Source organism: Grus americana, chromosome 18, assembly GCF_028858705.1.
Source record: "Grus americana isolate bGruAme1 chromosome 18, bGruAme1.mat, whole genome shotgun sequence".
NCBI lineage: Eukaryota > Metazoa > Chordata > Aves > Gruiformes > Gruidae > Grus > Grus americana.
The window spans coordinates 7,552,534-7,567,881 of NC_072869.1; the positions used below are offsets into that span (position 1 = coordinate 7,552,534).

General features: G+C 42.0%; 1 protein-coding gene across 2 annotated transcripts in view; it reads right to left on the reverse strand.

The window, feature by feature from the left end:
- The window catches only part of SAP30BP (SAP30 binding protein), a 29,683-nt gene extending 14,365 nt beyond the window's left edge, over window positions 1-15,318 (reverse strand). Inside the window, exons 1-3 of one of the 2 annotated variants that reach the window (XM_054846311.1) lie at window positions 15,164-15,318; window positions 14,923-15,032; window positions 11,949-11,996 (exon numbers count right to left, since the gene is read on the reverse strand). In XM_054846311.1, the coding sequence (XP_054702286.1) occupies window positions 11,949-11,996; window positions 14,923-15,032; window positions 15,164-15,278 (273 nt within the window). In that variant the 5' untranslated portion in view covers window positions 15,279-15,318. The remainder of the gene's footprint in view (window positions 1-11,948; window positions 11,997-14,922; window positions 15,033-15,163) is intronic. The other variant, XM_054846310.1, reaches the window with a different exon arrangement.
- Between the last annotated feature and the right edge of the window lie 30 nt (window positions 15,319-15,348).

Here is a 15,348-nt window from a genome sequence, read left to right on the forward strand (position 1 = left end):
CATTTCAAAGCAGAAAACTTCTGCCAAGAGGAGTTCTCTTTCATGAGAGCACTGGATAGGAATCCAGGGAATCTAGGCTGTGTTCTCCACAAACCTACGCAGACGTAGCGTTACCATGGCAAGTCTCAACCACATCGACATGGCATTAAGACGGTGAGCATCAGTTTGCCACCAGAGAAGTAGGGGCAAGGCTGCGGTAATGAACAGGTTGTGAGAACAAATTCAGATTAGCATGAAAGTGTTGCACGCGGGCTGGAGGAGTTCATAGAACTACAGATACAAGGGAAACATATGTCCAGGCAGCAGAGAGCTGCTTTATTCCCTTTAGGGAGAGAACTTGCTCTATGTGTAATTAAAAGTATTTCTCACCTTGCTTTGAGACAGCAAGCAAATGTTTGTTGAAGTGAAAGGAGGGAACTGCTTTTATTCCAACCTTGACTGAATTACATCCTGCACTCTTATCTTTTTCAAAGTTTTAAGTGGACTGAGAGGGAAGAGGAAGAGATGGGCTACATCCCTGAGCACCTCTTGATCCTTCCTCTTACGCAGCACTGTATTTATTATTCAATAATCCCTCCCATCTTCTGCCCACTTGTCCTCTCACCATCCAAGAACACAAAGGCAAGACGGGGAAAAAAAAAAAAATCCCCTAAAAGACCGATATTGCCAAGCAGACACCTAAGCAACCCAGTGGCACAGCCAAATTCAGGTGCTTTAGACATGTACTAAATGCCCTCAAGAAGGCTGCCCTCTTATTTGGCCAGTTAATGTGGTTGCAAGGGTATTTGCTGTATTTCTGAAGTATTCAGAAGCCCATTTTCGAGTCTCCTGTAGCTGTTTGGAGCCAGCCCCAAGCATAAGCACACAATTCTCAGGAAACACAAACTAATAAACCTCTGAACTAATAAACCTCTCCTGTTACGTACCTTACATTAGACAAATATCTCTAAAATATCAGATGCGCTAAGTAGTATGTTTTATGAATTCACAGAATCATCAGAAAGTTTACTTTCACTAGAAGTTAAGTTTGTTCTTTAATTTGTATGCTTTAATCCTAGAGGTATAGCACAAGTCTGCCCCATTTAAAACAGACTAAGTAAGGCCAGTCCTATCAGGCTGCCTCTGTGTATTTACCTGGCCTGATCGCCCACACCCGTTTCACCACAGCCGCTCTAGCAAGTCTAGTCTCCACATCCTCAGGCCATAGCCAAGGCACCAGAAACCCCAGAGCTACACCAAGCAAAAGAAAACAAGTTCACCAACATATTATAGCCACACCTCACTGCCCAGAGGATATGAATTTTGCTTACTGAAGAATTACTGCGTACCTACACCCACTGCTCCATCATTAACAAGCTGAAGACATCAACACAGCTTTTCATTAAGTCGGACTACTTTCAAGCCTCTTAAATGCCTTCAGAAAACAAAGGGACGACCGACTCCTCCTACAGCGCTTGTTCATATTTGCTCAGTTTACTGTCTAATACTATGGCGAGGCAAGTATCAACAACTTGACCAAAGATCTACAGTTTAGCAGATGCAAGATTTAAGAAGTCTTGTTCAAACCTCCAACTATCTACTGAAGATCCAGAACTTAAGGACAGTCTAAAAACCTTCAGTAGAGTAATCACCCAACAAGAACTGTCTTACATTCCCTTAGGCTAATTTAAGTCTGGGACACATTGAATACCATGAACTAATTAGAAAAGACAGCATTAAAAAAAACAAAACCCCAAAAAACCCCAACAAAACCCCACCATATTTTCTGCAGATCTAATCCAATATAGAGTTGAATGAGATCGAGAATCACCGAGTAATGTGGTACAATAAATACTTCATGGTTGCTCTTTTCATTGTGAAATGGAACAAATATTTACACATGGACAAGAGATTTCTAAAGGAATTCAAACACATTTAATCAATGGGAAAATTGAAGATAACTGAATTTTAAGTAGAGAATTTACCTAAATCCATTCAGGAAAAGATGATCTTTTTGTAGATCACTCATCATCAATACCCACCATGCCATGTATCAGTATCTCACATGAAGAGCACAAAATCAAGCAGGTGAGTGGTTCCAAACAGAGGGGATTTTACGTCAAATCTCTCTATCAGAATAAATATATGAAAGCTATTAGAGCCTTCAAGTATCGTAGAGCTACAGGCATTTATTGGGTTCATTTCCATTTGGACCCTGATTACTGAAGAATAACAAGGGTAAGACTTCACTAGTGGCACCTTCCAATACTGCACAGTTTTCACAAGCCCGACCTTTGAAAGGCTGTACGGGAGCATCTCTGAATTTACTTTCGCAGCCAGTCCCTCACTGCTTGCACAGTCAGCCTGGACACAACAGTTATGCTGAAAATTCCCTCTACCTTTACGGAAATACAAAACTCAGGCAAAAACCCCAAGTGTCCTGTGTTCATTAGTTTTCTCTAATCATTTTATCCCATCTAGTATTGCATGATGACCTCTAAGAATGGCTAGAGTTAAAAAAAAAATAGTAATGTACTTTATTCCACTCATGCACTCAGCAAGTTGATTTTCTGGCTGCTATCTACTTTGCAGCCTAGATCTCACAAGATCAACTGTTTAAGGGCCTAAAGCCAGACGGCCTTGCTCCAACAGACCCACTGAAAGGAGTCAAGGGATGCTGTGGTGGTTCAGAGCCAAGTTGGAAGAGGACCGAAAGGCAGCAAGACAAGCAGAATGCAGACTCCTTTCCCCTGATCTGGAGACTAACAAAGAGCATCCTCTAAAGAGCGCTAACTGCTACAGGCACAGACAAAGTATTTAAAAAAAAAAACCAAGAAAAAAACCAAACCACTTTTTAACATCGAACTGGACCACTAACATAAGTCACAATTTCTGTGCTTATAAGAGCAATTCTGCATGTCAGTTCACAGAGAGCAGAAAACAGTTATTCTGTTACTATTCCTGTGTACATTCAGGAAAAGGTTTTCCATTTTTTCTACTTAAAGACAAATGTTTTCTTCAAGCCCTGGGCAAGACAACACTGCCTGCAAGAGCCTGACTGACACGAACCCAGCTTAATGGTTGAGTTTTCATGTACCATAAGTTAAAGAGCAGCAGCAAGCTGAAGGTGTGCGTGTACATGCATAAGGGAAGTGTTGCATTTTGGCCTAAGATTTCACCTTGCTGAAGTGAAATATAGACCATCTTTTCAGTTGTATTTTCATTCAGTTACATAAAAACAGTCTCTGCTCAGGTTCCATGGAAAATAAAAACATCCAAACACAATCCTCACAGTGTAGAACTGAGATTAAAGGAAGGAAGCAAAAACAATATGAATCTGAGATGATGAATTCAAGTTTGGAAAGGCTTGCCCAGAACAGCTTTATTTAACGGAAAGAATGGACTGACTTACAACAATGATCACTAAATCCTTCCTGAAATAAGATCCATAAATCCAGTACAAAGCTCACATTGAACATAACTGTTGGCATTAACTGTCACCAAAAGGTACAAAATCAGCCATCAATTTCTCATAGAAGCAATTGCATATGTTAGTGCAGGTGTACTTCAAACTAGAAAAAGAAATGGTTCAACAGGGAGGCAGAAAAAGATACAAAACCAGAAACTGACTGCTTTAAAGAAAATGCAAATTGTAAGAAGTGGAGAAGTTGATGTCAGATTTGGCACTGCTCAATTGCATTCCCAGACTTGCAGCCAACTTAACTACACAGCTTCATTTTTCCGCTGACTTCTAGTTAGTATTAAAAAAAAGAGTAGCTAGGAAGCTTCCACAGTACCCCTCAACAACATTTTCTCTTTTTTTCCCCCCAGAGAGAATGCTCTTGCATTGCAGGGTTTCTTCTCTCCCCAACTATTTCACCCAATTGCTTGCCTATACAGAAATTTAACACTAATTTAAACTGACAGCCACAAAACATATAGACCAGTCACACTGTTGTCATGCTAGTGGATTAGTTTGAAAATATTAATGTAGAGAATTTTTCAGTGCAGTCCTTCCACTAGTAGTCAGCGGACCTGCTGCTGCTGCAATAGTTCTTACAGTGGATTTCTCTTATCTGAGCAAGTGCCAGCAATAAGCTTTTGTAATTTTTCCTCCTCTCTGCAATTCAGACCATCTCCTGTAGTCCTAACACATCAGCAGCCTCATTCGGCTGAGTATGATGGAAAGAAACTCTGTAACTTAACATAAATTGTTAGAACAGTTATGATAGTGAAGACAACTTTGCAAGAGCAAGCGGATGAAATGTCTATATGGAGGTGGCAAGAGAAAGACCTCTCCAAACCCTGGATCACATCCTTTTTTCTTTTGCTTCTTTTCTTTTTTAAAGGAACATGCTAGCAATTATGTTCTTGCTTTCCTACAAACATCTGAAGTGTTTATGGGAAAAGAACACCAGAAACTTCTCATTCAATATTAAAAGCGCATGACAAGAACTATTTCATTTCTTGCTCACCAGGTCTGCCTAATATTGGTGTACTACCAGACCGAGGGCAGCAAACAGAGCACGTGTCAGGTGTATTCAGAGTCTGGGGAAGAGAAAGGAGGAGAACAGAAGTACAGTGCTTTTATTCCTCCTCCTCTAGTTTTTTTCTTGTATTGTGAGAGGGGAGAATCCCAAGAGAAAGCTTGAAACAAGCCCATTTCCTACAGCCATATCCTGTTTGCCAGCTCTGATACATAACTCCAGGCAAAGTGCCCAGCACGGGATAAGAAATTTAACTAAGAAATAACTGTAGGAACCTTGATCTAGATACTAAGAGAAGCACAGCAGCTCAGAAATAAGCCACCCATAGGAAAAAACCAACACATCCAACCTTTGGTGACACTTATGTACAGTGTGTACAAATCTACCTATTTTGAGATACTACTGTCACAGACAAAAAGGGGAGGAAGAACAAGTCGGGAAAGAGTCAACTCCTAAGACATTCCTTAAGCATCTAATCAAAACAAAGAACATGTGTAGCTGACACTGCCTTTTACTTTTTAAGCTAAATTAAGTCTAAAAATCCACCTTCATTTCATTGAAAAAAAAACCAACAAAAAACCCCAACCAAGATCCGGCAAAACATTTCAGTGAGAAAATGCTTTAGAAGGGAAGCATTCATAGCATAAAAGCCTTTAAATAGCTTCTTTGAAACTTCATTCCGTTCACCTGACATATGTTATCTCAATATTTGACAAAGATTATTTGTTAGAAGTAATTTCCAGTCAAGGACCTGTGTGCCAGAACTCTTGCTTTCCAAGCAGAGGTACAGTTAATAACATCTGCCTTATGAAGCCACCCGCTTCAGTTGGTTGCCTCCTTTCTCTCCTTCTCCGCCTCTGCTGTGAAGGGCTCTCCAAGTCGAGTATTTGCAGACCACCCTGTGCACGTGCTTTACAGAACCACAGAGTACAGCCTCTCCACAGCACACCAACCAGGGCACAGTGGTGTAAGTGTGCAAAACAGCCCATGCAAGGATTGCACAGCCCATGGGAGTGCACCAGCAGTTAACAGCTGCCACACTCTAAGCGCAGCCGGTAGCACAGCTCCCAGCAGTCTCTGTCTGAAGCCACCATGGTCTGCAGAGCCCATAAATTCTGCTCTCAAGTCACTTGCTTCCTACAGTGAAACAGGAATTCAGAAGTAAAATATCAGCACCACAAGACAGGGCTTGAGGTGTCAAGCTACTCTGATGATTTTATTCTTTTACAGATTTTGCTGTGCAGAATCAAGTAGAAGGTAAAGCTGGGCTGTGAGACATCTTAAGCCTCACAGCAGCAAAGGAAAGGCTCAGGAGAGCTGACAAAATTAACTTCTTGCACAAGCTTTCTTCCCCAGTGCCTAGTACTAAAATTTCTTCATGGTTTGGAGTAGAGGCAAGGCGTAAAAGCAAGTATCCTCACTGGGATACGTGCTCCTCCATGAATGGATCCCACGGAGTTTTTGCAGATTCTAGTCCTTCTGCACCCAGAATGGGGAAGCTGGAAGAAGCTATTTTCAGATATTTGTTGGTATTTGAGGCAATCCTCCATCTGTGCTGACTGTTCAAAATCTCACTCTGACACGCACCAACATGCAAATTCAGAACAGCCTATTTCAGTACAGCAGACAGAAATAATTGCAACAACAGAACTGGACTTGAAGAACATAGACCTTTATCAGGTGAAATATGCAAGGGGAAGCAGCTCCAGAAAGGACTTTTCTTCAAGTTTAAAGACAAACAGAAAAAGCCTGTCTCTTCCCTTGGAGAAAGGCAAGCCACACCTGTGTCAATAATCTGTGGTATTTAGTACTGCAGGGAGTGAAGAGTCTGCCGCAGCATGCATGCCTGGCGGGGAGGAAGAAACAAGCATGTCCGTGGACATGTCTCATCTTCCAAACAGCTCAAGAGCTGGATTGAAGCCAGCAGCTCTAAAGCAGGTAAGCCAGCTTCAGAGACCAACAACACCGTGATCTATCTCCCTCTGACGCAGAGCTAGAGACGCAGAAGTACATGAGGCAAGGGGCAAAATAATCAAAGATGCCGAATGCTGTTTTGTCTCTTGCACGCAAAACTGTTTAACCACCACTGATATTCTCTGGCAATAACTAAGGTCAAACACCTAGTTAAAAATGGGAACCAGTTATCAGCTGTTTTAATGTCTGAGCCCTCACTTAACAGTGCAGAGGACAGTGTTAGAAGCTGAGTTAGCTCTGCTCCTCCTAAAGGCTTTCTGCATGTAATGCTGACTGCTGAACTGCCAAACTCTAGTTCCCTTGCCAGAGCACTGGAAAACAGCATGCCAAACCTAAAACGAGGGAAAAATACAGAGAGTTGGAAGCACAGACAGTATTTTTACACAATTATATTAAAAGGAAGCTAGAACACAGAAAAAGATGAATCCGAGATTGCAGTGCTCATCACTGGCACCTTTAGGCTGCACTCACAGGCAAAGGAACGAGTGGGAAACAAATCACTCTAGCCCTGGAAACCACACAGTTCATGCTTTTAAAGTGTTTACAAAGAGGTATGCAGCACAGCCATGCATAACACAATGCCATTTTTAAAATACTGCTGCTCTTTTGCCGGTTCTGCCCATCAGAGGCCAATACTAACCCAGAGAGTATCAAAAAGCCAAGGGGGGGGAACCCATAATGAATCTTTTTTTGTTTCTGATGAGACATTGGGAGCGCCTTTCTACAACACACTTAGAAACCAGTTACATCCTATGAGATCCAACCAGCACAAGACTAATACAGAGCCACTTCAGCCATTGCAGAGCGCACTGGTTTTGGGTGGAATAGCAGTTTTCATATGTGTTCTTCAGTTATGAGACCTTTAACATATTCTAAGTAGAATTTTTAAGACTACCTCTCAACAACTGAAAGCATCAAGGGCTGGTATCTCCTAAGCAACATTCATAATTTGCCACCACCAAAGTAAAAGGTTCTAATTATTTTCTAAAGCTTATTACTGCAAGCTCCTTTTATACAGCTTGCCGTGGAATACCTAAATGAAACAGCAGTGCTTTAATAACACAACTTTTCCCAAATACACTTCTTCCCCTTCTTCAGAGCAGAACGGTTCTACTGAGTAAATTCAGGCATCTTTTCAGAATATGCTTGATGAATGTATCTTGAATTCAGAAAAATTAATGTGCCTTATCAAAATAAGAGTTAATTACAGGGATTACATTACTGCACAAACACCCATTTGCTGGTTCTTAGCACTTACCGCTTTTACTTTAAATCAAGATAATTTTGGTATTTAAACAAACAGGTTAATGGGCAAGCCAGATAAAAAAAACATTGCAATCAAAAGCCTCTAAGTATTAATACACACCTGTGCTTCATAACACAGTAAAATTACTTTACAGGTATGCTGGTTCAACAAAAGCTAAACATAATAAAGAGTTGATGATTGTCAAGAGGTGGTACTTAGACATGCTTAGAAACATAATATTCCTCTGAAAATTTGACACCCTTCTGCTAGATCCCAGTTTGTATGGAGGTGTGGCCAATGCCACAAGGATGCAGAGGGGACCCTCAAAACAAAACCAGAAAAGGAGAACATCAAAGTAGCCACCTGCTTTGAAAAACTGTTACCATGTGTCAGGCATTCACTTGCCAAGGGAGTGGTAATATTTATCAGCTTCCTGCACTAGCTAGTCCTGATACCACAATCAAGGCTCAAGAGTTAATGATTTCCCCCTGTGAAAACTCCAGCAAGCCAAGCTGCAGGGCTGGACTCTGTCCTTGATCAATGCTTGCAACCTGTTATTTATCCAGCCCTAGAATATGAAGTACAGAACCCCTCAGGTGCGACTTGGAGCACAAGGTCAATATTTCATTTAAGGTTCATTTTCCTTCTTCCTGCAGGGCTGATCCAGTTAGTGAGCTCTGAAGGCATGTATCTTGTTACTGCATCAAGGCTGTAACTGAAGCCAGCTGCTGGCAAGAGCCCAAGCAACTTGCACTCACTGCACAGCCCGTTAACCCTCGTCATTCCAAACCACCGCCAGAACACCAAATTTCACACCCATTTCCACAATGGCCTTTGTTTCGTACCCACCATTCCATTAGCTGAGGAAAAGACATAAAGAACCTGTCCAGGCTGTGGGATTCCATCTTTAACACCACGCCTTCGTCAAAAGCTTCTGTTGACCATTTCTTTTCCCTTTTAAGCAGGAGGCTTGCTTTCTGAAGTGCTTTCAAGACAGTTGCTTGTTTACAATTGGTGACTGCTCACTTAAAATCAGGGACCCCAAAGTGATTTTTGGTCACAAATATGTCCTATTCCAGAGCCTGAGCACATCCTCCCAGAGTGAAATTTGGAAGTGCAATTAGTTTTACCTAGATTTGAATCTCCCATTTTCCATGAGTCCCTGAAGCACTTCAAAGTGCAGTCACAGGATGCAAGGTATCTGACTTTGCTACTTAAACAGGATTATGCTTTCTGCTGCAAGCACACGGTGCTTGGGAATGATTCACAGATGCCCAGTAACAGAGAATCCCATGGGCCAGAATCTGCTCTGGACGAATGCCTTCAGATGGTTGATCAAGATCAACAAAGGCATACTCCCTGGAATCAAGACAAAAACCCGAGATAAATATAAAAAACACAGAGTGGGGCAGAAAAACATCTCCCCATCGGGGCTATTTGAGGCAGGCTCCAAATTCCACTCTCCCCACCATCACTTTACCAGAGTTTTTACATCATTCCCCACTTTCAGTTTCCCCAGGCTATACCCACAACTGACACCAACTGAACCTTCTGGAGGTTTTGTGTCTGGTGCTATCCAAATCACGGGACACACCAGCAACAAGAGAATTCCTCCACACAACCTGACTCAAGTGTCCTGGTCAATTATTCAAGACATAATCTCAAAGTAGTTCATTCATCATACATACAAAGAGGCAAACGCTAAAAAAAAAACGCTGAATGTATATTCAGGGTTTGAAAAGACTATGATTAACTGATGAGTAGCAACGGGTTTACCTCATTCATGCATTTTAAAGGATTTACCTTCTGAGTACAGTCAGATTCAGACCGTGGAAACGCCCTAGCTATATATAAAGAACCTGTGATATCTATTTAAATACGTTTCCAGGTCTGTGATGTCTTACAATAAAATTGATGGAGCAACCACAAGTACAGCACTCAGCTGGGACCAAACAAAATAAAGTTATCCAAAAGTATTAGCAAGTTATGATCCAGTGCTTCACTTTTTGCCGCACTTTGGATTTACCGTAACCACAACTCTTATTAGTTGTCATAGATATTGCAAGCTCAAAGCAATGAGGAAGAATGAGGAGAACACTGCCACTTGGTGGAACAGGGGAACAGGAAACATTTGCAACTACTCCAAGTAAAATTCCTTTTACAGTGATATTCCATCTCTCCCCATCCCAGGCAAACTTCTTAACAGCACGGCTAGTGCAACTCCATCGGTGCCCCACAGAACACCGTACAGCAACACACCTGCTCCATTACCAGCACAGCGCTGGGCTGCCTTGCTGTATGCTGTGTAGCAAAGGTGTGCTTCCACCTCTCCCTCAAGTGCCCAGCTGGCTATTTAGCTAAAATCCAAAAAAACCCAAAAAAGAAGCAGCTGTTCCCTTTTTCACTTACATATGAAGAAATCTATTAAGGACGACATGGAAGTCTGAAACTGCTGAAGTTCAGATTTGCCTCCCTGCTATTCTTTTCAAATCCCCACTTTTCATGCCATGCTAGGATGGCAGGAATTACATTTTACCTTTTAAATTTTTTTTTTTTTTTTAAAGTTTAACTTTCATTTACATTTTCAGTTCTTGCAGAGTGTACCCAAGATACCACATGCTTTTAATATATTCAGTGTTTCTTTGCTTCCTCACTGAAGCTGAAACACCACTCCGTGGCCATATGTAGCTCTTCTTCAGAGGGGCAAAATGCACCTAGACAGTAGTACATAGAACTCACTGAAATCAAGATGTTTTTTAAACAAACCAACATGAAATATCAGCAACATATTAAAGCAGTAGCCACACAATTCAGTGGTAAGATTTCTGTAATGCATCATTACTTAGACAAGAGCTACTATAGTCTGATTTTGTTCCTTCTCTCTTGGCCAGATCTTCTCTCCATTGCCCTGAAGCCCTTTCAGAGGTGACAGAAATGCATATAGTTACAACAGGATCCTGCTACAGAGACTGTGGTGATGCACCACCAAATTTATCTTTTAAGTCTATTCTTCACAGTACACATTTGAATTCAGCAGTTTTTACAGAACTTTACCAGCCACAATGGCAAAAATTTAGAAGTAGAAAAAGGATAAAACTGAGATATTATCTTTTCCTCTCTTCCAAAAAAAAAAAGTAATTTATTTTTCTTGCAACAAGGAAAGGAGACAATACATTCCATTTTCAAGTGCCTCCTACCTGTATGACAAAGGCACTACTGATATTTCACACACTGATGCAAGAGACTTTACCAGCTGCAATGCAGCTGCCAAGATTTTCAACTGTATATCACTATAAACCCATAAAAATATTGTGGAAACTGGAAGAAAGTGCTGCTGTAGAACTAATTTAAGCAGAATAGCTAAACACATTTGTTTGCCTTCACCCTGTCCTATCAAAACCCTATGCTAATCCACATGTTCTACAGAATTTCAGTTTGCAGCAATCTTCTGGTTTCCTTAGCAGAGCTCAGAAATTGTCTGCATCCTTGCAGAAACTACTGGATGAGAAAAAGGCCCTTGCAATCGTCATTCGCTCAGTATCCCACAAGACTGCTTATATTGCATGGGGGACTGAACTAGCATAACAATTTGAAAAAACTCTAAAAGTTTCAAATGGATTTGGTTTTTTGTCTGTCTTCCAGCTTTTAGCCTGATGTATGTTCCTATGTGCTGCTAAACACCTGTTGTTCAGCAGAAACAAGATGTAATCCCGAGATAAAGACGACTTCAACTATTTATGATAGCTATCATCTGGGGGTCTTATTTCACTTTTTAAATTTTAAACAAAACCTTTACAAAACTGCTTCATTCAGAAGGACAGAAAGAGAGCTAGAGACAACTGAATTGATTTTGACACATTTCATGACCTCTAGGAGCATAAGACCATTTATTAAGCAAGCTGTTCTAAATGAAGAAAGTATTCCAACTAACACTGGTGGTAAGGGAATTCTGTACTGAATACTACATGTCCAAGATCACTGCAAAATAGGTGAGATGCTATCAGAAAACCTACCTCAGATCTAATGCACAAGATGACTAAGTTCATGAACGCAGATCTTGATCGTGACTCAGCCTGTAGCCTAACTTGTTAACTACCTTTGGCAGAACCCAGAACTAAAGTAAAATAAACATGTTACATCTACAAAAAGGAAAGTATGAAACTAGCTACGGAAGATCACAAACAAACACCAAGCCATGCTGTTAAGACTTATTCTTCTTGTACTAAACTTCCCCCCCACCACCACACCACACTTTCAAATACCTTTAGGTCACCAGCCTCAGGTTTTTCAGTCTCTGAATCGTCATCTTCCTACAAGACAAGAATTTACAGGATTAAGCTTAAAGAGCAGGCTTGGCAAGTAACTGCACTTACAGCAAAGGGCTCGCATTCAGCAGCCCAGCAGTAGTCCAAGACCCTTTCCGCAGAAGGTAGTTTTGCCCCACCCACTCATGACCAGAAAACAAGTCCTACAGTCAGGGAAAGAAGCGTTTGTTTGGGTTTTGGGTTTTTTTAGGCAAAAGCATCACTCAGTAGAGTAGCAGATGTCCCCTGCAAAACTCATGCGGCTCCTGAATGCTCAGAACTAGATAATAAGAAGCAACAGAACTGGGGAAAAAAAAAAGCATTTGTCATTTGATAATTCTGTCTCTTCCAGTTGGCACATGGGCTTTTTGCACTTGCCCCTGTTTAGCAGTAGTCACAGAAAAAGCAGCATTTGCAAGATCTGTTATAGTCCCAAGCATACACCAGCAACACACAGAGGACACACAGCTGGCCTGCCATCCAACCAAACGTGCAGGCTTGGTCAGGGTCTGGCCAAGCACCAAGTTCCAAGGATCTGGTGATGCCAGCAGGCACCACATCTTTCTTATTTGTGGAGCGCTCTCATAGCCTTGTTTGCAGAGGACGTGAACTTGCACAGAAGGGAATCACTGACAAATTTCACTGATTTAGGTCACAGACTCCATTTAGTTTTTATTTCTACTGAGAAAAGCTAAAGAACTGGGCAAATTTCTGCTGTGTGAGAGCTTAAAATACTGAACTCAGCCCTGTGTAAAACTCTACGCCATGTGAGAAGCACTCCAGCTTTGGTCCCAACTGATAGGTAAGCCTGCTGTCCCACTGCCCTATGAGCTACTTCACTGGGATCCTAGAGTTACCTATGTGTCTACACATAAACACACACTCTGCGTTCAAAACAAGCTTGAGGAGCAGAAAACGTTTTTCATTTTCACACAACTCAGCAGAATGTTTTTTCCTCCAAACTTCACCACAAATTTCATCTTTGGCCCCAAAACAAGAACCTGGTGTTTCAGCTTCAAAAAAGAAAAACAAAAAGTGAGATGATTACATGCAACTGAAAGGAAGAATTTACAATGAGATGCTCACCTCAGATTATTAGCACAAATGCAGATTCTGAAAAGGCAAGCTAGAGATCAACCACACAATAATGTCAGTAAGTTTTATTTGCCTGAATTAACATGCCTATCCCACAGAAGTGAGATATCATCTCCTTCACTTCTGCTACTCTCCAGCTTACCTTTCTGAAAGATGCACATACACCAATAATTCAGTCTGAATAACAGTAAGTTTGTAACTAAAAAAGAACCATAGTACCAAGTAACTTGGTGTTTATCACAAACGAGATTCCTCTCCCCTCCACAGTCCCACCTATATTATAAAGATAAAAGTCATTTTCAACAAAGCAACAAAGGGTTGAATCATTCGTGTTATAGACAGAGTTGTTTAGATAAAAGCCCAAGACAACCTGAGTCCAACTCACACTGCTTTCTAAAAACAACTCATAACCAATATGAGCTACTAGCACAAGCAAAATCAAGAAAGCTCTTGATTCTGGTCAAAGAATACTTAATGCAAAAAACCAAGCACTGCTCTCCTGCAACAAGACTGGAGAGAAGGCACCCTGTGTAACCTGCACACATCTGTACAGTAACCACAAACATATTCCAGATCTACTGGCTGAACACCAGAGTGACTCGATCGATCACCATTACTTGAACGGCAGCTTGTACCTCCCAGGTGACGGATAGCTGCAACCTGCACTGAAAATTGTGCATCCGATAAAGGCTACTCCATTTACCTGCCCGTTTGTCAATGCAAACTAAGCACAGCTGATCTTGAGAAGCATCTGGATAACACCTATTGCTTTCTTCTAACTAAAGAGATCTTACTGAAGGAGGGCCCAGAAGTTTTGGCTATAAAAAGAAGAATCACTAGTGCAGTAAAGAAGCATCATTACTTTGCTTAGCCAAAGGCCAGAGCAGACCCTGGATGCTATTGCTTGCGCCTTCTCCAGCTAGCAACAGAACAAAATCAAAAGCAAGAACAAAAGACAGACAAATTTCTTGCCTGCTACTTGGGAAACAGATGGCAGAAACAGTGAGGGTCTCATAAGAGACTGATGTAAAACACACAAAGTAGACTTCAATGAGGAAAGGTTATAGTAACATAACCATATTTCTTTTCTCTGCTGAGTAGCCAAAACACTAGAACAGGGACAAGATAACGTATTCTTAGTGTGGCGGTAAGCAAAAAGTTGATGAGAAAGAGACAAGAAACTGCTCCCTGAAAAAGACTTATCATTTTGCTCTTACAGACACATGACAGAACTACATATCCTTTTGTGTATTACAGCTGCACTCACAGGCAGTGAGCTACATGCCCTGTGTCACAATACATCAGTTATCTCGGTATTTAGGTGATGTTATACACATGCCATGACAAACAAAAGCCACTCACGACAGGACAAGGTTACATCAAGGTAACTGATGTAGCGAGTAGGTCGAGTTATACACAAAAAAATAATTTAAGACCTCACAGAACTTTATTATTTTTAATCCTTCAGCTGACCATGCAACAGCATGTTCCTCCTACAAGGTTCTCATATACATCAACTATACTTAAAGAATAATTTCCATCTAATGTGGCTGTTGACTTGTACCAGCCTACTTCCCATCAGAGTCAAACGGCATCAACACAGTAAGTAACGAGCAACACAAGCTGCGCCAAGCTGCTGATGGATTTCAAGGCAAATGCTTTCTGCTTGAAAACAAAGTGAATAGAAGTATTTGGAAAGTGCTGAAACCCACAGCAGGAGTCAGATATTCCGGGTTCCAACTTGGGTTGCCGGTCAGGGGCTTTCCTTAGAGAGAGAAAAGCCTCCACAGCATGTGAAAGGGCTCAGGGCAAGCTCTCGGAGCAGAGAGGTACTTACTGACTGCCTGCTGTTCTCATCATCCTCCTCTTCATAACCGTCCTCGTCCCCATCCAGGCGAGTGAAGTCGTCATCTCCGTACCCAACCGAGACCAGACCTCCTTTCTCTCCTAAAGGGGAAGGGGAAAACGAAACCATGAGAAAAGGGGAGGCGGCAACGAGCGGGGCCTTCCCCTCACAGATGGGAAGGCGGCGGCTGGCGGCGGCCCGCCGCCCGTCCCGGCCCCCTCCCTGCCCTCACCCGTAGCCGCTCCCCCATCGCTTCCCGCTGTCCCAGCCTCGCTGTCCGACTCCGGGTCTGAATCCTCGGCATAAACCGCCAACGAGGAAAGAACGCTCCGCTTCGCCGCCGCCATCTTCCGCCTCCCCCCCCCCCGCGGACTTCCGGCGCGCGGAGATGACGCGACAGCGCAGTCGCCATAGCAA